Source organism: Chrysoperla carnea, chromosome 1, assembly GCF_905475395.1.
Source record: "Chrysoperla carnea chromosome 1, inChrCarn1.1, whole genome shotgun sequence".
In the NCBI taxonomy this organism is placed as follows: domain Eukaryota; kingdom Metazoa; phylum Arthropoda; class Insecta; order Neuroptera; family Chrysopidae; genus Chrysoperla; species Chrysoperla carnea.
Window position 1 is genome coordinate 29126789 of NC_058337.1, and position 23344 is coordinate 29150132.

The following is a 23344-nucleotide window of genomic DNA, read 5'->3' on the forward strand; positions in this document are numbered from 1 at the left end:
ACGAAAAGAGAAATCAAGCTGAAATTTTTCTAGCGTGCTGAGGACGTAAAAAGTGAGGTGGAGCTCGTAAATGAGTAACATAGGTAAAGCGAGTGAGCGACATTTTTCGTTAAAGTCACTGTTTACCCCTGAGGTCGCAAATTAGGACAAAACTTTGGTGTCCATTTTCTCCAAAACTATAAAAGATAAGGAGTTGAAAATATGCTGGTAGCTTCAACTAGTGGTTTTGTGTAATATTCTCGAAAAATGAAAAAAACAATTGTAGAAAACACTTTTTGAAATTTTCGAAAACCGCCTATTTGTATTGGTTTTTTAAATTCTTAAAATTTAAAAAAAAATAATGCAAGCACTGATATTCAACGTTTTCTATACAGGGTATTCCTACAATTAACCCAGTCAATTGTTTGTTTTCACATGTTTTTATATTAATTTTTTTAACTTGGTGTTTGTCTTTGCTTTTCCGTCAACTGCCATATTTAGGCAGATATATATATACGGGCAAATAAACTTAGGGGAAAATGGTGGATTGCTTAAGCAAACTGCATTCAATTTCTGTTCAAACTGAATGTCAATTGTCCATTATTTAATTAAAATTTTACTTGTGTGTTTATTTACTCAAAATAATTTGACGCATAGCGATATCACTTCTTATAATATATATATGGCTATTACATATACAGGGTGCTAGCGGATCTTGAAAACCAGTAAATGCCCTTGATTCTTTTTCGCATCCTTGAAAATGTGTATTTTTGTACTTAAAAACGAGTATGTTGGATTGTTAGTCTTTTTTTATCTCGATCTAATAGCATGTGAAGCATTGGAAAGATATCTCTTTTATCCGGTCATGTATTTGTTTCTGCAAATTAATAATTTATCAAATGTAAATAGTCTTTATATCCGACAAAATGCACCGAGCTAAATAAACAGAATAAATATTTTTCTTTATAAGTGTAAATTTAAGATAAATTAGTAAATTATTCCTTTCAATTAAAAAAGTATCCTTACAAAACAATATTTTCAACTTTTTAATAATACTATATGGTCAGTTTCTGTAAGTAGAAGCTGTTCCGACAAAGTGAGATAGGCATGTCTCGTGTTCTCCATTCTCTGACACCGAGTTACTAAGCCTGTTCTCTGCATTTGCTACTGTTATTTTAGAGAATTGTCAAGTTGACAAGCATGCGCATCATGGTGAATAGAGAGAATAATATAATGTCGGTACCGTAATTATGTGTAAAAGCCTATATGGTTTAAAGCGGACTTTTTAGTTTTAACCTCCGCGCCATTAGGATGAAGGGTGTTTAAATTGTAAAATAAATCAGATAGAATAAAATAACTTTTTAAAAGATTTTAAAAAGGTAAAAATGCTTAAGTAACCCGAAATTAAAGATATTTTTATTAATAAATTCCTTTATGCATCTCCCCCCCCCCTTCAGGGGTCTGAAAGACTCTCAAAATGAAAAAGACAAATTTGTTAATAAATTGAACATTCGAAAAATTAAAAACCTCCTTACATGCCTTAAAAAGTCTTAATTTTTCAAAAAAATGGTATTAGTTATTTCAGGGGTCTACTTATGTTGACTAAAAGAGGGGGGCTACAAATCCTACATTTTGACTGAAAATATGGGATCACAACGACCTAAAAAACTCCCTTATACGTCATTAAATAACCAAATGTCTTAATTTGCAAAACAATGGTCTTTTTCATTTTCAGAGTCTTTCAGACCCCGAAAGAGGGGGGCGCATTAATAAAAATATATTAAATTTCGGGTTACTTTAGCATTTTGACCTTTTTAAAATCTTTTAAAAGTTATTTTATTCTATTTGATTTATTTAACGATTTAAACACCCTTCACCCCAATGGCGCGAGGGTTAAAACTAAAAAGTTTCGCTTTGAACCATATAGACTTTTTTTAGGATAATTTTCTGAAGCCAATGCAATAAATCGCAAGTCAATATACCCAACAAACAATTTTTTTGAAGGAAAAATGTTCGTTTACTATACTAATAGCTCAAACTTTGCGATGTGGAATGTTTTAAAGAAATCGAGTGTCGAAAGTTAGGTACGCTGTTGAGAACTCAAGAGTTCTGATTTTATTATGTGTTTCTAGTAATTTATTTATATATTTATTTATATCTGATTATCATATTATTATAACTATAGTATATTGTGCGACAAGTAATTCAATTACTACTTACGTGCCACAAATAAAATTAAACGAATTAGTAAATAGCACGGAAAACAGTGCGAAAAGAGAGTACTTATCATGCATGAAAAATAAAAAAATAATATTTTATTTATTATTTATTACTCATGGGTAATTATACCCTGTACATATGAAATATATATCAAGGTATATTAATTTTGGTCCCAAGTTTGTAACGCTTAGAAATATTGATGCGAACAAAATTTTGGTATATGTGTTCATAAAATCACCTAATCAATCCATTTCTCTGCCTGTGAGCTCGATAACTCAAAATCGAAAAGTGATATATATCGTGCTGAAATTTTTATATCGTACTTAGGGCTTAAAAAGTGAGTTTGAGTTCGTAAATGAGCAACATTGATCATAGTTTTGGGTCGTTAGACCCATCTTGTAAACCGTTTAGAGACAGAACAAAAGTTTAAAAGTAAAAAATATATAAAAAAATAAACAAATTTTGTTTCAAACATTTTTACGTAAACATCACTGTTTACACGTGAGGGCGCAATTAGGACAAAACTTTGGTGACTATTTTCTCCAAAAACTATGAAAGATAGGGAGTTGAAATTTGCAGGTAACTTCAACTAGTGGTCTTGTAAAACATTCCCGAAAAAGGAAAACAAATTCTAGAAAACGTTTTCGAAAATTTTGAAAACTAAAGAAATGGTGGCCGAAATTTTGAAAACCCAAAAAAATGCAAGTACTGGCTAACTTCAACACTTTCTATACAGAGTATTTCAACAATTAACTCAGTCAATCATTTGTTTCAATTTTTTTTTTCATAGTTGACATTGACATTGACATTTTTTTATTTAATTTGACTTCCTTTGTTAATAAAAAAACAATTAAATAATAATTTTTCAATTTTTCCAACGGGAATCTTTTTTATGTCTTTTTAAAAATAGATACAAGGAGTGAAAAAAAATCTCAGGTATTTAATTTGTATCATGAATTTTAAGTAAAAGTTAAGTTAAACACCTTCATTAACAATTACTTAATTAGTTGAAAATGTATCCTAAAAGTATCTGAATTTTAATATTCTCGTTTAATAGTTAAACCATTTTGTTTGTTTTACTGACCAATTCGCCAATTACACGCAGGAACGTCTTCAGCCATTTTTAGTCCCTTTTTTTCACCTTCAAATTAAAATTAAAAATAATGGTGGTAGAGTAGGGCTTTTTGCCACTTTCGCATTTTACCACTTTTATTCTCACTCCACGTTTCCTTATAACAACTTTTTCTTTTTTTTCCGTCACTAAAATGTCATACAAATTTGCTGCCTCTAGCGCAAGTTCAGTTTTGCATCCAACGATTTGTTGAGCACTTGTGTTTTTAACCTCCGGCTAAAAAAAAGGCGTGTTATAACCTGTTTAACGTGCCTATCTGTGGCATCGTAGCTCCTAAGAAAATGAAGCTATTTTGATTTTTTGTTTGTTTGGAAGGTATTTGGACCGAGAGTATTCTTAGCTATGTTTCAAGAAAATTTGTTGGAAGTTTTTAAAAATTTGTAAATATCTCTTGTGGTGGTTGCGGATCGGGGAGAGTATACAGTAAAATTTTTGTATAAGGTCTTCCTTGATCTTAATACCTGGAGATTTCACCTTTGTTAAAGACGGCCCTGGCCTGAACCTAATGATGTCTTAATTATACATTCATATAAAGAGTTTTTCATTTAAAATGACAGAATTTTTTACTTAAAAAACTGTATATGAGATATTAAATTTTTTTTGAACTGAACTTCTTTAGCGACGTTGGGCACTTTTTGTTAGGGGAAAATGTTATGGGTTCGTGTTAGCGACATGCTGTACGCGCGCCGACATGGTTATAGCAGTATATTCTGTAGATATACAGCTGACGCATTGTTTAACATTAGTGCTTATATAACAAGTACATTGGAATTTATATAAATTCAAATACTATCCACAAATCATATGATTGTATATTAATTGTTATTTCAATTGAATTGTATTTATATTTTGTCATAATCTTGTACAGCCCGTAATATATTTAAATAATAAAAAACCACATAACATGTAAATAATTGTTGCTCGGAGTGTCAATAGATGTAAAAACCAGTTTGATGTTGATAATTTTAATTCAATTATTATGAAATTTCAAATTTTTATACTAAAAATTCTAAGTTTTCACTTCTATCGACAGTCCCTATGACTGCCAATTTTTTTTTCTGAATATTTTATGGCAATTTGTGTGATATATAAATGCTATAATGAAATGTAAAACGCAGTTTCACAGAGCAGCGCGATATACTTAATATTGGGAACTTGAACAACATGATTCTCGTTTGTTCATAATATCAATAGGAGAGACTACTTTTTATCGTTTGGTAAGAAATTTTAAATCAACCGGTTTAATAAATAATCGAACAACATGCGAATGTAGTCGAAACGTGAGCTTTAGTCGATGCCCTTAAAAGTGATCAAAAAGCCATTGACGATATTGAACCGAACCTATGCGGCAGAGTAATATATTTAGCTGACATCATTCATATATCACATAAATTGTAATAAAAAATTTCGATTGAAAAAAAAAATTTACCCTGTATATATGAAATATTTATCAAGGTATAATAATTTTAGTCTTTAGGTGTTCATAATCCATTTCCGTTTGTCCGGCCGCTCGGCATCACGATAACTCATCAAACTGAAATTTCTATAACGTGTTCAGGACGTAACAAGTGAATTTGAGCTCGTAAATGAGCAACATAGGTCAATTTGATCTAAGGTCCGTAGGACCTATCTAATCATAAGGGATAGAACAAATGTTTAAATGTAAAAAATGTTCCTTATAAAAAATAAACAACTTTTGTTTGAAACATTTTTTCGTAAACATCATTGTTTACTTGTGAGGGCACAAATTAGGACAAACTTTAGGTATCCATTTTCTCCAGAACTGCAAAAAATAGGGAGTTTAAAATTTGCAAATAGCTTCAACTAGTGAATTTGTGAAAGATTCTCGAAAAACGAAACAAAATTTTAAAATACTTTCGAAAATCAAATAAATGGCCATAATTGTGTTGGTTTTTTAAACTTTTCCAATTTTTAGCACTGACATTGAACACTTTCTATACAGGATATTTTAACAATTAACTCAGTCAATTGTTTGTTTTTACTTGTTTGATTTAAGTTTAAAGTTCCATCATTTTAAATGGAAAACTTTTTAAAAATAATTATATAATTATCTCAACAATTAGCAACTCTCACGGCGTTTTTACTTTTAATAGATTTTCAGTTGGGAAGAACACATTCAATGATATTAAAATATTAATTATTGAACTGTAAAACTAACTACATACATAAATTGTGGTTAACCTTGAAAGATAGTTAAATTTGTTTATCCATATATTAAAAATTTATTAAATAAACCACTTTTTGTTGACAAAATTCTAATATGAACGCCACAAAAAGAATTTAATACAACAAAGGCTGAAGTTCTTGGATTCAAATTTCGAAACTTATTATGGTCGAAAATGAATTTATTTTTTCGTTTTATTAAATCAATTAACATTTTTAATTCCAAAAAGCAAGTATGAATTTGAACAAAAGCGTTTTGCAATTATACATCTATATACAAATTTTAGTCTGAGCAATTTTTATGCAACCAACAGGATCGAACATTTTCGAAAACCTTGAGTCGAATGGAAATATAATTACAATTTTGTGTCGTAGTTGAATTTAAGTTTTAATAAGAAATTATCAGAAATTAAGTTTTAATAAGGAATTATCATCTAATTTAAAATAAATCTTCTACATAGCTCTTTTAAATTTTCTATAATTTTTCTCCTAAGTTATTAATTTCCCTGACAAATACTTTATGAAAACAAAATATAAGAAAAATATTAGTAAGGCCGTAGAAATCGAAACCCTGAAAATGATTGGACAAGACCTCACATTCCAATAGCATGTTTTTTCCCTATAGAAACTTTTTTTGGTTTGTTAAAAATCTTGTTCCAAAAATTTTAGGTGTCAAAATTTGTTTTAAAACTTATAGCTCCCAAAAATCGAATAAAAAGTGAAAGTTTTTTTGTATTTCTAGTTAAAATTTTAGACGATAAAAATTTATGATCTAATATCGATTACTAACCAAAATTTGTATATTCCAAAATAATTTCCTAAAATGACACTTTTTTGGTTTTCGAAAAGCAGCGAAATATCTTCCAAAGAAAATTTTTAACCAAAACTTTGGATGAATTTTTAATAAAAAAATATTTTCTCGAAAACTGATCCCTTACAAAAAATATTTCAAGGAAATTGACCCCTTTGACTTCCTAGATCCATTACGCGAAGCTATTTACCAATTTACAACCTTCAATCTTTGATAGTTTAGTAGAAAAACTTAATTTAGAAAAATATTTAAATAGGATCGGTATGAAATTAGGCATTTTAAACTAAAATAACTCGAAGTCAAATATCAATTCTTTCAACTTCTATTTCTCATAGTTTCGGGGAAAACCTCTGAAAACTAAATTTTGAAAGCTGAACAAATTTTTTGCATTTTTGAAAGAAAACTTGATACTTTGAAATGTAAAACTTCTGATTATGAAGGGGGCTTAAATTTTTTCCCTGAAGTAGAGAATAAAAGTAGAAACAAATACAAGTACAATTACAAATACAATTTCATTTTAGAAAAAATGGGTGTTAAGTTTCAAATTTCGAAAATAAAGAATAGAGATAATTACGGAAGCCTGGATGGCTCACAATCAATTTATGAAAAAGTGGCGCTACACTAGCTTATTTTTTTTGTGTCCTATCCACAAGTATAAAACCAACTTTAAAAAAGCCACTAGTTCACTTTCAACAAGTGCACTTGTGACTTGTAGTATTATGGAAAAGAACCTTTTTGAAGATGTCGGTATTTTGTCATGTGCAGATTTCTAATTACAGTGGACCCGCGATAATCCGACAAACGTTTTGCAAGGTAATGTCGAATTATCGAATTTGTCGGACTATAGAGTACTGCCACAAATCTCCTTGTAATCCGGAACTTTTTGAAAAAGAATGCCTTGTAATCCGACAAATTACATATCAAAGTGATTAAGATTTTCTAATTTCAGCCACGAAGAATTCATGTATTTATAAGAAATCTGCATTGTAATTACCGTTATAGTTATGTCGGACTACAAGGTGTGCCGGATTAGACAGGGGCCGGATTACTGCGGGTGTACTGTATAATGTCATAATAAACACTTAATAATACTTTTAAAGGTTAGAAATTAGAAATGTGCAGATGCAAAAGAAAAACATCAACAATTCGCGATCGCAAGATACGGTGGCGCCGCGCAGCGAGGATTAGTGAAACTATTATAGAGGATTTTGAGTTTTGACAGCTACACAAGTGCTGAATGTTTTTGTTGTTGAGATGGAAATTATCAAAAATGAAAAACGTTGTGGTGTTCCCCAGTGTGGGAAAACAAGATCTACAGGCGTCAGTTGTCGCACAATGTCGCAAAAACATGCTTGCACTTGCTTCCCGCGCCCGCTTTGCAAGAACAATAGCATTCGATTTTTTTGTTGTCATTGGCTACAAACACTTTGATTTAGATCTCATGAGGTTTCTCGGTGATGTTCGACGTTTGCAAACATGAAGATTTGATTAATAAACAATTATTTTGCTTCGATTGGATACCACAGAAAAACAAGTTTTTGGAACGAGAAAGCGCCTCTCCTTCCATCAACGGCCTTACTGATCCACCAAGTAGATAAAATATATCACCAATATTAATATCCAGGGCTTTCTCCATGTTAAAAAAAACAAATAAACAAAAAAAAATGCAAAAATTTATTTTGACAACTTGAACGAAAATCCTCTATATCGGCCATATTGCATTCACACCAGAGCCATCTCTAGGTAATTTCGTTCGCCAATTAAAGCATTATATTTTTTAAATTATACTAAAGAAAATTTTGGACTAACTGCATAAGACAAATTATAAACACTGTCATATTATTATTAAATCCGGACAAATAATTATTAACAATTCTAGACAGTTTCAGTAGTATCTAGTTAAAGGATAATGATCACCGACTGACATCTTCAAAAAGGTTCGTTTTCATAATACCACAAGTCACTTTCACTTTCTACAAGTCACTTTCAGCAAGTGCACTTGTTGAAGGCTTTAAAAGTTGGTTTTATACTTGTGGGTAGTACACATTTAAAAAATAAGCTAAAGTAGCGCCACTTTCTCATAAATTGATTGTAAGCCATTCAGGCTTCCGTAGATAATTGTTTTTTATTTTCAGAAAAGTAAAAAAATGTAGATGTTTAATTTTTATAGAAAATTAGAACTAAGGACAGGATTAGGATTTTTTAATTTCAGAAAAATTGACATTGAAAAATGAGAATTGGAAAAATTCATTTTTATTTAAACAAGTGAAAACAAACAATTGACTGAGTTAATTGTTGAAATACCATGCATAATCAGTGTTGATTTCTTTATCACATTACACATACAAACATGTGACACATACATAACTGATAATCAAGTATAGTACATATGTAAATGACTTTATAGGTTTCTGCATTACCGACCGACATTTAGTGTATAGTTTGTACACATATTATAAAATTTCCGCCTAATTGGCGCCCTCACGGGTAAACAATGATGTTTACGAAAAAATGCTTCAAACAAAAGTTGTTTAATTTTTGATAAGGAACATTTTTTACATTTAAACTTTTGTTCTATCTCTAACGGTTTATAAGATGGGTCCTACGGACCCAAGACCCAATTGACCTATGATGCTCATTTACGAACTTGACCTCACTTTTTACGTCCTGAGTACGCTGTAAAAATTTCAGCTCGATATCTTTTTTCGTTTTTGAGTTATCGTGTCCACAGACGGACGGACGGACAACCAGAAATGGACTAATTAGGTGATGCTATGAACACCTATGACAAAATTTTTTTCCTAGCATCATTATTTTTAAGCGTTACAAACTTGGGGCTAAACTTAATATACTATGTATATTTCATATATACATGGTATAAAAATTTAGTTATTCTTATTTTCTCTCCGGGAAAAATATGCGAATAGAATTTGTTAATAATATAATTTTGTTAATAATTTGATGTTTTTTTTTATTCAAAATTAAGTGTAAAATCAGTGAAAAATATTTTCCTTGTATATAGAGGTAAATTACATCTTCAAAATAAACCAGGAACAGTTATATTTTTAAAACTTTAAATAAAAAAATTCATAGCGCAGGAGCTGCGTTAGCTAAGCCAATTCCCAAAGAGATTGAAAAAAAAATACATTTTTCTTAAAATCGAATATTGCATTTTTAGTTTTCCAAGATTTGTTATTTCGAAAACTAAGAGAAAAATTTCAAGAGTACTTTTTCGCTTAATACTGATAAAAAAATCCAAAAATTTATTTTGAAAAAATTTAAAATTTTGTACTTTGCCACCCTTTACTTATTTTCCGATTTTTCTCATTAACAACAAACTTGACATTTAAAATACCAAATTTTATTAAAACCGGACTTAAATTGCGACCGCTAGAAAGTTTACAGACACATAAACGTACAGACAGATACAGACAGATATATATATATATATATATATAAATTTTAACGATGGTCATTTTTGACATCTATTAGGTAGGATATATCAGTTTAAAAACAATAGCTCCATTTATTTCCTTCGGCAATTCGCTAATGATGGTTTCTTAAATTAAAATTTATTCATTCAGGAAAAAAATATGTATTTTTATATTATTTTAATTAATATATTCTTTGCAACCTTCATCAATCAGTAATTAATAAAACAAATTATTTTAAAATACACATTGCAGTAATAATTACATCACAGACTTGCTTGCTAATCGCATGTTCAATATTTTTAAAATATAATTTTTTTGGTATTTCCCTTTACCTTTACTATTGTTCGTTGGTAATTTATTTACGCATTGATTTTCCTTGTATTTTTTTTAATCATGTATTTTAAATATTTGCTTTTTACCTGACATTTATTTGTTAAAAGTAGTTAATAAAAATACGTGATAAAATAAAAAATTTTTCCTCAAAATATTTTCATCTGAAATTTGTAATTGTTGATTTTAGTTTATTGGGATTTCTTCAAGTGAATTCATTTTTTTTGTGGTGTAGTTTCGTTTTAATTAAAAGTCTAAAAATAATGTTTAAATTTTGTTCTAATTATTAAAAAATCTAAAAATAAAATTTAATTTTTGCTATAATTATTAAATAGTTTACTGTGACCCGTGGCAATAAAATTTATTTAAAGTTCTCTGTTTCAAATAAAGTGCATTTTTGAAGGTTTCAGGATTTTTAAATTTTAACATAATTGTTTTCAACCAATTTTTGTCTTCAAATTTACAGAAGATTTCTAATAAATAAATTTATTCGATTTTAAAAACGGAATTTAATAATTTTTTTTTTAATAAATCGACACAAGAATAGAGTCGTTGAGAATTAAACTACACTCAACCCTCACAGATCGATATTCTTGATTTTTTATTTAAACGATTCTGAAAAGTTTTGAAGTCGATATATTTGAATTATTCCCTTCGAATTTAATAATATTCGGTTCAAATTCATTTCAAAATGAATAATATTATTCTATTAGAGTTCTTATTGAATAATTTGATTTTGTGGCAAATTATTATTATTTACCCACTTTTAATAAAAAGAAGGATTATTTCAAATTAAATTTTTTTTAAAAAACGGAACAATTGAATAAATTGCGACAAAGTTTTATTTCGATTTCAAATTATTCGAAAATCCGAATCGAATATACAAAAAATTGATTCAATTCGTATTTCGAATAATATTCGCACATCATTAAATTATTGTCTGGCATGTATCGGCGCACGACTTCGAATTTTTTTAAAAACACATATGTTGTCAATTTAGTAGTATACGATCATGTAGTCAGAATATTTCCACCACTTTTTGTAAGAGTGCAACAACGGTTAAAGTCAAAATGACCTACAATTTCATATTCTGATTCTGTGTTACTAAATTTGAAACTTTCTTGCTTTGCTAAAGATGCTTTTCTTTACTAATATTAATTTTCGATGTACGTCCATAAATTGGGGTAGAAGTACCCTACTTCCGGACGTCCCATCCTCTTACCTTATCGTTTTCGATATATAAGCCTTTAAAAAAATGCGGATTTTTACTGGAAACTCGTTATTGACGAAAATAAAGATTATTTTGTGGTTCTGATCAAAAATTAGATTTGAACACCGTATGATTTTATATTTTGGGCTATTCTAAACTGTTTTTGACTCTTGACATTTTTTATATGACTTCGCCGTTTTCGATTCAAATGTGAACATGCCAAGTATCAACTCCCAAAGTAAAATAACATTGGCTAACAATAAATTTTTGAATCTTATATCCTCTTCATATTTTCGCACTGATACACAATTTCTTAAAACATTCTTATGATTTAAGTGCAAACCCAAAACTTAAGAACTTGAATTTGTACTTGAAAAATGTTTATTAATTTTAATTTATTTTATTTTCAGGTATTTGTTTCAAAACAGCAAAACAATTAACGTGTAAGTGTCCATCATTGTATAGTGGACGCCGTTGTGAACGTGATATGTGTGATCAAAATCCAAACTTGGATGGGTGTGCAAATCGTTCAGCCCTATGTCCAAATGCACGCTGTCTAAATGGTGGTTCATGTAGGATAATTAAAAATTCTCATTTATGTCAATGTTTTGATCCATGGGCTGGATTACATTGTGAGGTGAGTAAAATTTTATTATAGATGGTTTAATCAATTTAACGAAAATAATAAATCCATTTAATAGATTTTTAATTTTTGAACGCTGAAACATAGTCATGGTTTTTAGTAAACTAGTCTCAGTAATTTGAACCTTTAGTAGTTCAACACAGTGACGGATTAACCATTAGGTGGAATAGTCAACTGCACAGGGGCCTCATGGGAAAAGAGAAAAATACAAATTTTCAGCAGAAGGGCGCAACAAGAGGCGCCAAATTGATTTTTATGTGTTTAAGTGCCTAAAGTGGATTAACGAAAATTAAAAAAAAATATATGAAAGACAAACTTTTATGAGAAGGGCCGCCAAGAAAATTGCAATGCCTGTGGGTACAAAGATGGGTTAATTCCGGCAATTCCAATAACCCTTCAACTCCCGGTTTTTAATATTGTCCGTTTAGTGAGTCTCCTCTTTAGTACAAACCCAAATATAGATGAGAAAATAAAATTTCGCCTGGAACTCACAATGTGTTGGCCCAATGCGCACGCAAAAAAGGGTACTTTGCAATGGACTTTTGTATGCATTTTCTCTTGAATATTATTCAAAGCTCAGTAAAGTCCGGTAGCTCGAGCTGTTTTCCAATAATTTGATGATTATTTCATCATCACTTATGAAATTCAGAATGTCCACTTCTACCGCCATAAGCATGAAAGGTTCCAGTTTCTCTTGACTCGAAGAGAAACAAATTCTATTTTTGAGTTATGTGAGAAAGTTGAAAGACTTTTCCCGGGCCACTCAAGTGAATGAAAGCGTCAAAGCGTATTTCAAATCAAGGTCCAAATTTGTGTACGCAAACTTGCAATAGACTGAAAAAGATATCTAATAATTCTAAGATTTGTTTTATAAAATAACCTTACGTTACCCTAGGTTTTGAGACTCTAAACTTTCATTTTATGTGGAAATGGTCTCAAAGACAGCCATTATTACACCCGCCTCTTCTATTATTACCCGATTTCAATAATAATCAAATTAAACATTGTCATATTTTTTATTTGCAGACATTTATTGGTTATGACAGTCCATGCAAAGATTTTTGTGAAAATGATGGTATTTGTACAGTATTGAGTGTATCATCACGGCCTAGATGCACCTGCCAAGTGGGATGGGTCGGTGATCGATGTTCAGAACGACGAATGTGTGCTGATTATTGTTTCAATGGTGCTACTTGTAAAGAAAATGATGATCATACAAAACCATTATGCATGTAAGTTTATCACCATTCAATATACTTAATTAAGGTTATCTTGATACGATCTCGAATAGTTTCATGACCCCATGAGATGAAAAATAAATTCACTACACAATGAAAAGGAAAGATCTTACGCAAGTTATATAGTATAGCGGGCGTAATGTAACAGTGAATATACAAATTAAATTTCTGTTTTGTCCCAATTTCCTAGATCAATCTTGGTATTATATAATTTACGTATTTCAACTACCAAGTAGTCATCATCAGTATGAATTAGCAGCTAATCGTAATTACTCTTATTGTGTATGTTAATCGTTGCTAATTTGGTGACAGTCTGCACACTGATGGTTTGGTATGTGTACAAGTTATACTATTCCGTAAGTGCGTAACAAATTGAGACGTCAGCCAATCAGCTTCCATCAGATGACTAATGTTGATATTCAATGATATTCGAGTATTTTATCAACTGATTTTGACTTTAAAAAACAAAAATTCAAAGTCAAAATTAAAATTACAAACCAAAAACAATTTATGAAAGTAAATCATTTTTCAATTTTAAAATCTATTATTAATTCTAAAAAATCAACCTTGACTTTGCAATTTTGATTAAATCCAAGTTCATTGTTTCATTACTCAGTTTTTGAATGTATATGCTTTTATAAGCATCTAATTCGCTAAGGTTGAGTACTGATTTTAAAGTTTTAAAATAGATTTGTCGATTTTATGATTATTTTCGATAACGTGAGCGGCACATGATTTTTCAGTTCCACTAAGTGTCTCATTTGTTCTTTAAATCCTATAACAATTCGTCGTCTACTTCGGGCCCACACATTTCTTCGAACAATTTTGACATCCAATGCAATAAATTTCCGAATGTTGTTCGTATTTTCTTTATATTTTTAAGTCGCATTTTCTCCGAAAGCTGAAGATTTTTGAAATATAGTTTAAATGAAAAATGTTAGTTTTTTTTTTTTTTGAAGATCAATTTTCTAGTTTAAATTGTTATTCTATCTCTTACCGTTTAGGATCTAAATTGGCTATTAAAGAAATCCGAAGAACTAGATCCAATTTGATGTCAGAACATGATGTCCACCATCGAACTCTGCAATTTTTGTTTAAGTTATTATTTGATTTACTAACTACAAAACGAACTATTAGCCCTAATAGAATTAAAAAAATATACAAACAATAGGGCATTTTTATGTTATCTGTCCATTTCGACGTATTTTTCTACCGCTTAAAACCTTCACTCTTTTAATAAACCAAAGCTTAAGCCCGTGGTAAACAAATTTAATTTTTATAAAGAAGGTAATAAAAACAAATAAACAAATTTCTTAATCGTACTAATAAAGATTTCGAAATGCTGAGTATTAATTTAATATGTTAATAAAAGGGTTTCCCACTCATATCAGGTCACGATTATGTATAATTTTTTTACTATAAAAAATTATATTAAAAAAAACCAGACGATATATTTAATTTGTATGCTGAAAATTTGAAATATTAAAAAAAACCAGACATCTTATAAAAAATGATTGATTACATCATGTTTTTGTTTTACAGTTGTCCGCCAGATTATACAGGATTACGTTGTGAGACGAATAATTATCATATTACACCAATGATTGCAAATCAAAGTTCGTCGGAGAGTGGTGCTGGTCAATTTTTAATTGGTGTATCCGTCATTTTTGGGATAATAGTTATTATTTGTGGAATTTTAACTGGTGGATATTTCTTATTACGAAAACGTAGAGGGTAAGTAAAATATGAAAATTTTAAAAAACAATTATGAAAATTTTTCTATATTTATATGATCTTTTTTGTAATTTTGTAGTTCTATGATTCCTTGTTTAGATCTAATATCATTTTGGTTTTTACGAATTTTCTTAAAATATTTTGAGTAGAAAAATATTATAAAATACATATAAAAAAAAATTGTGTAACATTTTTTTCTATTCTGATTACAGTTGGAAACCGTTTATGCATTCAAGATTACAAGATAATGTAGAAATTTCAAATCCAATGTATTTAAATGAAGATTTAGACGATGACGGCGATGATCCACTAGAAAGAAGTTTCACTTTGGACTCGGATAAGGTAATTGTAAGTTTGTATAATTTTCTATTTTTCTTTCTTAATTTTTTTGATTAAACTATTTGTACACAAAGTCTATTAAAAAGCAGGGCTCGGTGCCGGTTCGACTCCAAATTTAAGATAACTTGTCCATCTTGTGGAAATATATTAATTTGCAACTGGAGGATGTATTATTTGAAAGAAAACAGATAGGGTTCTTATCAGTAACAAGATATTCCGGTGATGTTTCAAATCAGAGAATAATTGCTGCAAACCCCTTCTTTGATTATTACATTTTCACGAAAGGAACACTAAGTTGTACATAAACTTAGCTGAACCATTCAGCTATGCTCAGTTAAGACTAACCAGGTTTGGTGTATTTGAGAAAGAATAGTGTTTTTTTATCTAAGGCAACTTCTCATGTAGTATATCAGTAATTTACAATCTATCCGAATGCGATAAGTCTTCTTTCTTCTAAATATCATCCGGTAATCTATGAGACATATATGCTTGCAGCAATTAAAACTTTTATTTATAAAACAAGTTAAGGTTTGATATTCGACACTGTCTATACGGGGTTTTTCAACAATTAACTCAGTCAATTGTTTATTTTCACTTGTTTACTTATAAACTTATATTATTTATAACTTCAAAAATAATACAAATTTTGCTTTATAATTTTTTGAGTGTATTCAAAAAAAAAAGTTTTATAATTTTTTTTTTACTGAAAAGATCTCTTATAAGGGTGTCTAAAGCTTGAATTTGCTAGTAGATCGGTGGCATTATGTAGCAGTCTTAAACTCTTAATATGGACAACAAATGCTATAGCAACCGCTACTGAAAGTTATGGGAGCTAATGTATATTAATTTTCACGCTTTCTTCCATAATGGACTATATTTTTACTCTAAACTTTTATTTTTATTATCTCATACAAAATGTTCTTAAATTTACCTACAATGCCATATTTGCCTCGGTTCACCTATAATAATAATTTTTTAATAATTTCAGGGTGGTAATTTTGCAAATCCTGTATACGATTCAATGTATAACGCTGATAATGGACATGCAAGTGAAGAAAAAGCTGTGCTATTAAAGAATTTAAAAGAAGATCAACCAGTATCAGGAAATGAATCTTTATAGTTAATAAATTAATTAATTATTGTTTTAATTTGTGCCAATTAATTTTGTATATTTAATCATTTGTTAGAAAATAACGTGATACACCCCCCATATCAATTGAAACGATATAAGAAATAATCGACAGACAATTTATTTTTAATTGAAACAAATTGGCAACTAATAAATGGAACTAAGGCTGCTTAAAAAAGATTATAAAATAATATGTGTGAGTATATGATTGAATGAACTTGATCTCTAAAAAAAAGCTATCGTTTGAATAAAAACAAGATGGTTGTGCATATTATTGGTTGTGTTAAAATTGTATCAGCTTCACTAATAAGTGTAAATTTATTTATTTTACATTGAATTGTGAGGATTGAGTAACATTCAATCATATTCTTACAGAATAATTTTTATCAATGTAAAATTTTAACATTTTATTTTAAATAACTTGCCATATTTATTGAATTAAGTATGTGAAAATATAATTTTTATAGAAACATTTTTTATGTAATTAAAAAAGATTTGTTTTAAAATAGACCACCGATATGAAATTTGTAACGTGTGAATCGTGATTGTTAATTTAATATATTTAATGTTTAAGATTAAAATTTGAGTACGTCGGCATCTTGCCATTTTATTTGTGATTTTTAATTTTACTCATTTTTTTTTTACAAATGTATCCCAAAAAAAAAATAAAATTCAAAATAAATTTTAAAAAATGCCACTAAATCAACTTTTAACATTCTGTCTGGCAACTCCCGAAAAACTGTCATCTGATCAAAAAACGATCTATATGTATTCAAATTTTACTGCTACTTCTTACTTTACTAGAACAGGGCAATCTCTACGCATAAAGAATCCGAATTGTAATTTTAAGAATACTGTTAAATAGATTTTTCTAAATACTAGAAACAAATTCGTTGGTTCTTAATCCGAAATTTATTCAGGGATTGCTAGACTTAATATCCATCTGTAAACCCGACAGGTATCAGTATTCAATAAAAAAAAAAAGTTATTATTTGGTAGGTGGCGTTTATTAGAATTTAAAATTTAAAGAGAGAGACATAGAAAGTGGAACATAATTTTAAAGTTTGATTTAAAAATTAAAATCAAAATTTTGTCAACGTTTTTTCCTTGAAGAATAGAGAAGACATATTAAAATTTACGAAAATACTCGTAAAAAAATCAAATATATAAATATATATGTATTATTTAGTAAATCCGATGTTTCCTTCTTCAAAGGGAAATGAAGAACGAAACCTCTATAAAATAATAATTTGACCCGTATAAGAGTAACCGATTTTTTACCTAGACCTTTCTCACTCTGGCTCCCGAAGCACTTAACTTAGCTAAGTAAAAATATAATCACTTTTAAAAACTTCAGGCTCAAGATGAAGTTTTTGATTATTAAATATAAAAATAGTCATTTTTCGAATTTTATATGCCAATTTTAATAAACAAAAATGTTTGGCAGGTCAAGGATAATTTTTGGAAATTTTTTATAAAATGAATGTGATTTTCGCCATTTAAAAATATATTTTTTCTAAATTTTCAGATTTTGATATCTAGAAAACTTAAGTAGATATCAGCAAATTTTACTCTACCTTTTCATAGAATTTCGTCGAGTTCTAACAAACAGATAATTAATTAAACTCAAATATTTTTACAAACTTACCTTTTAAAAAACAAATGGTCTACCTAAAAAAACACAACAATTTACGAAAAAACTTAGCTTAGAAGTAGTTTATAACCGATGGTTGTGTTTAATTTTTATTGGTTGTGTCTTTTTCAATAATACCACTTTCCATGTCTCTGGATATTTGATTTCCATCAGAAGCATGTTGGTGCAACGAGTATTTCCGAATATTTATGGTAACATGACTACTAAATGCGTTGCGCTTTTTTAAAGTGGACGCATCTCTAAAAATTTAGCATCTCCATACTCTGATAATATATTTTTCTTAAAGAAAAAAATAATTTATGGGTGCTAAAAAGATAGCGCCCGATAAAAAAAAGCGTGGAGTATTGTGTAATTATACCTAGAGAAGAGAGACAAATTATATGTTGTCTTTCTTCTCTGCTAATAATTGTCATTGTCATTATATGTTCGGAATATCATTTAAATACAAAAATGTACCGAATAGGAGGAACAAAAATACGATATTTTAAAAATGTGCCATTAATTTTTGTTTATTATACTAAGTTTTATTATTATTTGATAATAGATGGCATCCTATAATGACAATATATTTAAACTAAAATTGTAATACTTTTTTTTTGTTTTAAAATATTAAACAAAACAAATTAATTTAATAAGTGATTTTAAACAGAAAAAATAATATTCTAAATTTTTGTAAATATTTTCCCTAATATTTTTTAATTGTATTTAAAATAATAAAAAAATCAAAATTAATCCTATCGAAGACGATAGCGTGTATGTTTTTATTCGAAAAGTTGACTAATCGATCACAACAAAATTTGTTAACTTTTTGATATAAAAAACAAAAAAAACAAAAAAAACTAAATAGACAAATCAAATATTAAAAGACTTTTATTTTTTGGTGCAAACTTACAAAATACTTCAGGATAAATCGTATAGACCGATATCTAGTCCGAAAAAGGATCGGATTATAACTCACATGCTACACATATCAAATAATTGTGATTATTTCAAACAAAAAGTTTAAGGAGTTTTTTAATTTACGCTAAATATCTTTTAATCACCATTTTTTATGTCTATGATAAAAATCACAAAAGTGATTGTAAATAAAGATCTGAAGACAGATTTTAAATACCCACGTGCTAATATTCGGGACACTTACCTAGGTTTTTTCCAAAGTTGTTAGTAGCTAGCTAAAACCGTGAAGATAACTTTTAGAATCATAGAAAACAAAAATGTTAGCGAATTTAAATGCATCTTTAAAAGATTAATGACTTTTTGTAAGTCAAAGTCCCTCATACATATTGATTTTAAAAGCTTTTTCTATCTCAATACATTATACCACTTAACATATGAAGGTGAGACTGTAAACTTCAATGGAAAACGAACATTACGTATTTTCATTTGAACAAACAGACATAAATACACAGTGTCACTCACATAGAACAGGAGTGAATATCTAGAGGACTTGGGCTCGAATCCCGGCTTCTGTGTAATTTTTTCGTTTCTTTCTATTTGTTCAAATTTAATTTTCGTAATTAATTCGAAATTTATATTAAAACAAATCGGGAATCTGCTTTATTAACTCGTCTAAAAATACAGGGTGAGACGGAAATTGCTTAAACAAAAATAAAATTTTTTTTAAATCCAAGACTTATTATTCGAAATGTACAGGATTAAACTATTAAACTTAATTTAAGATTTTTATTAAAATTAAATACTGCCTAGTATTTTTGTTGGAAGAAATCCCAAAAATTTGATATTATTAGCGTATGAGTCGTAGTTAGGGTCAAGGATCGTAGTCAATGAGGGCTAAGTATTGGTCTATTATAAATATCACATGACAATTTTTCTATCATGAAATATTTTGTATTCTATTTTAATGAAAAATATAAAAGTAAAGCTGTATTTTAAATAATAAAGAAAAAAGAATAAAAATTTTGTGATATTTTTATTGATTTTTTTTTTTTAAATTAATTTTCTATGAAAACTTAACTATTTGTGGATAATTTTTGTGTAATTTTGTACATTTTTCGTTTTAAAATTCCAAAATTTTTATTTGATAGATTTTAATTTGAAGTATACTCAATTTGTATATAATAATAATTATTTTAATAAAGTTACATTTTAGTATAAACATAAACAAACAGAAGAAAATTTTTAATGAATATTTTGGAAATATCTGTATAAAATTTGGAAAAATATTTGTATTTGATTTGTTTTTAAATGAGCTCAATTTATTTTTAATTCTTATACAAAAAAATTGTACGATTTAAAAATAAATCTTAATTCCTAAAAAAATATAATGTATTTTTATTAGGATTTTATTCCCTAATTTGTAAATTTAGATGGTTAAAACTAGAAATGCACCGGATTGGCAAAAACGTAGATCTTTGGCTACGATCAGCTTCTAGATTCGTGACTGCGGTATCTTTATTTGAATGCTGCAATATAATTTATTTGAATGCTTTATTTGAATTATGCGGTGTGTTTTTAACTCAACATGTTCAAAACTCAACATGCTCAACTTCAAAATGTTCGAATTATAATATGAGAGACTATTGCAGGGCCGGCGGTTCATATTGGTTGAGTGGGTAGCTCTACCAACTCGAAAAATTCCGAGTGGGTAAAATACATACGATCTATTTACATATTTTTATTTTAATGAGCAGATACAAAACTGAGACAAGTAGTACAGTTCTTAAAAAAATTTGATTGGATGCGAGGACTTATTCCAGAGTTCGTTCGCTTTGTTTGCTTACTAATTACGATAATAGAATCTTCATGTTCTAATGATAGGAATTTTTCTTTTTTGCGTCGTTTTAAAAATTTCAAAAGACAAGACAATAATTCTACAGAACCGGCTCAATTCGACAACTTTATTATATGTTTATTCTGCAATCACTGATAGACTTGATTTGGAAGCATTATTAAATAATTTTATTTCAGTCCATACGAAGCGTAGCAGTCTTCGCGTTACGCAAATAAGTGTTGATTATTAATAGTTTTGATTAATAAATATTTAAATACAATGAAGACTTTTATCACTTTTATTTTAGAGTTTAATAAAGCTATCTTTGTTTTTAATATTCACCTCTTTGTCTTAAATAAACATAATATTCGTACACATATACACACAAATGTCCACACATACTCGTGCGAGCACATGTTTACTGACTTCTCTCCGTCCCGGACCCCGGGTCACCATTCAATTTCAGAAATAAATGTTGCTGCCTGCGAAACAGCAACTGTTTTAAGACAAAGCTTTACTTCCCGCAGGGTAAGTAAACAAGTGTTTGTCTACATGCTTTTATTTTCAAGTAAAATAGCAATGAAATTTTAATTGCAAAAAGTAAAAATTTTTTATTTTACGTTTATTTGTAAGTTAAATATTTTGTTATGCCATATTTTCTTTTTAAAAATAAGTTAGAATGTCATTTGACGCCTGTTTTTGTACCCAAATTTGCCGCCGATTCATCCATGAATACCAATTTTTTTTATGACTGATTCCTTTCTAAGTCTTCTCTGGAAAGCCTGGTTGTTTTTCAACCCATTACTACCAGTTCAGTTGTTTTAATGTTATGTTCATGTGCTGCTTGACTATCCGTATAAGCTTATTTTCACTGGTGACTTGACTTTGATTGTGATTGAGTGAATTAGAAATTTGGAACTTACACCTGAAAATGGAAATTTCGTTTTATCTCGAGAATGGTTGATTTAGGGCAAAAAAAAAAAAAAAAAACATAAAAACGTTATCTGGATAATGGTCTCGAATCTGCTTTTCATCGTATTTAAAATTAATGTCAAAAGACTAACTGAAACCATTCTGGGTAGCTTTTGGATTGATTCTGAACCGTTCTTTACCCTTGGTGGGTTTTTGGATGCTTTTCAGTAAAGGCATGTTTATAGCCCTAATTTAATAAAAGTGCCTTGACTTTGTTTACAAGTCAAGCAAAAAGTTAAAGGTACTGTTGAAAAAAATTTCTCAGTTGAGTCCACTGCTTCTCTTCTTAATCAATAGATTAAAAAGTGCTGAAGATAGTGAATTCCACTGTTTCAGTTCTGACAAAATTTTTTGAGGTGGTCTTAATTATATTAAAAATTAATTTATTAAAAAAGATACTTGAATTTAAAGATGTTGACAGTTCTTCTCCAAAAGATTGTCAGTAAATAAAACAAGCAGAAAATTATTTTAAAAATTTATTTGAAAACATTTGATAACTTTTAATAAATGTTTATGTTGATAAGTGTTAATTAACAAAACATACAAAGTATTTGTTAGATAATGTTTTTTTTTTTGTTTAATAACTAACATGTAACAAATTTAAAAAAGAAAATTACTACTAATAATTAAATTATAAATAATATCATTAATATACATTTTTTTCGAGACGTGACAATATTTGACAATTTAAAGGCTGATATTTGTAAATAGTATTATTTCGCATATTTTGGAAATAATTTTCAGCTGAATATTCATATGTATAAATTTCAGTTACTCCTTAGTTACTGTTTATTTGAGTGCAAATTTAGTTAGACAATAGGCAAGTTGCAATTTTATTTATAGTTTGGTGAGATAAAGACTTAAAACTTTGAAAAACCCGTTAAATGAAACTGGTTTTAAGGTGTCGTAAGCAACAATTATTTTTATTATTTTAAATTATCAATTTTCTTCTTTTTTTATAAATAAAATTTAATTATTTTGTTTTACTGAATTTTGCAAAATATTTTGATAATGTGTATCAATCACATATATCCGAAACTTTCCTCGGTATAATGCAACGTAGGCCAACAAATTTTTAAAAAATGTTCTTACATCCTAATTTCAAAACAGAGATGATATGGACAAAAATATTCAACTAAAGTAATATGGATAAAAATATTAAACTATTGCATGGGCAAAAATATTCAAGTAAAGTAATATCTCGAACTTACGCGATAGGTGGGATCGTACAATAGCTACGGAAGTCGAGGTATATGTTGTACATATAATTATATCGACTACACAATTGTGTAGAAGTGTAGAATGCGTAACTCTGAATTAGCGTAAGACGAGATTTTACTGTATACACCGAGCTGTATGAATATCATAGATACGAAAAGCACCGGTGTAGAAAAGGGTATTTCGAATTTCAATTAAATTGAATATTTTTATTATTTAATAATAAATTAATTGTCTGTCACTGGAGACATTTGAACCCTTTCCAAATAGCTCCCGTCCTTTAAGAATCACCCCATCTCAACTGATTTTAATTTAATTTTAATAATTTTACATTCGAAAAATTCACCAAAATTAAAACCAATATTCAGCTGAATATAATTTACAAA

General features: G+C 28.6%; 1 protein-coding gene across 2 annotated transcripts in view; it reads left to right on the forward strand.

Moving 5' to 3' along the window:
• Positions 1–17851, forward strand: part of LOC123290889 (prolow-density lipoprotein receptor-related protein 1) — a 47053-nt gene extending 29202 nt beyond the window's left edge. Inside the window, exons 28-32 of one of the 2 annotated variants that reach the window (XM_044871252.1) lie at positions 11711–11937; positions 12970–13175; positions 14724–14915; positions 15128–15257; positions 16243–17851. In XM_044871252.1, the coding sequence (XP_044727187.1) occupies positions 11711–11937; positions 12970–13175; positions 14724–14915; positions 15128–15257; positions 16243–16374 (887 nt within the window). In that variant the 3' untranslated portion in view covers positions 16375–17851. Of the gene's footprint in view, positions 1–11710; positions 11938–12969; positions 13176–14723; positions 14916–15127; positions 15264–16242 lie in introns of both variants that reach the window. The other variant, XM_044871251.1, reaches the window with a different exon arrangement.
• The last annotated feature ends 5493 nt before the right edge of the window (positions 17852–23344 follow it).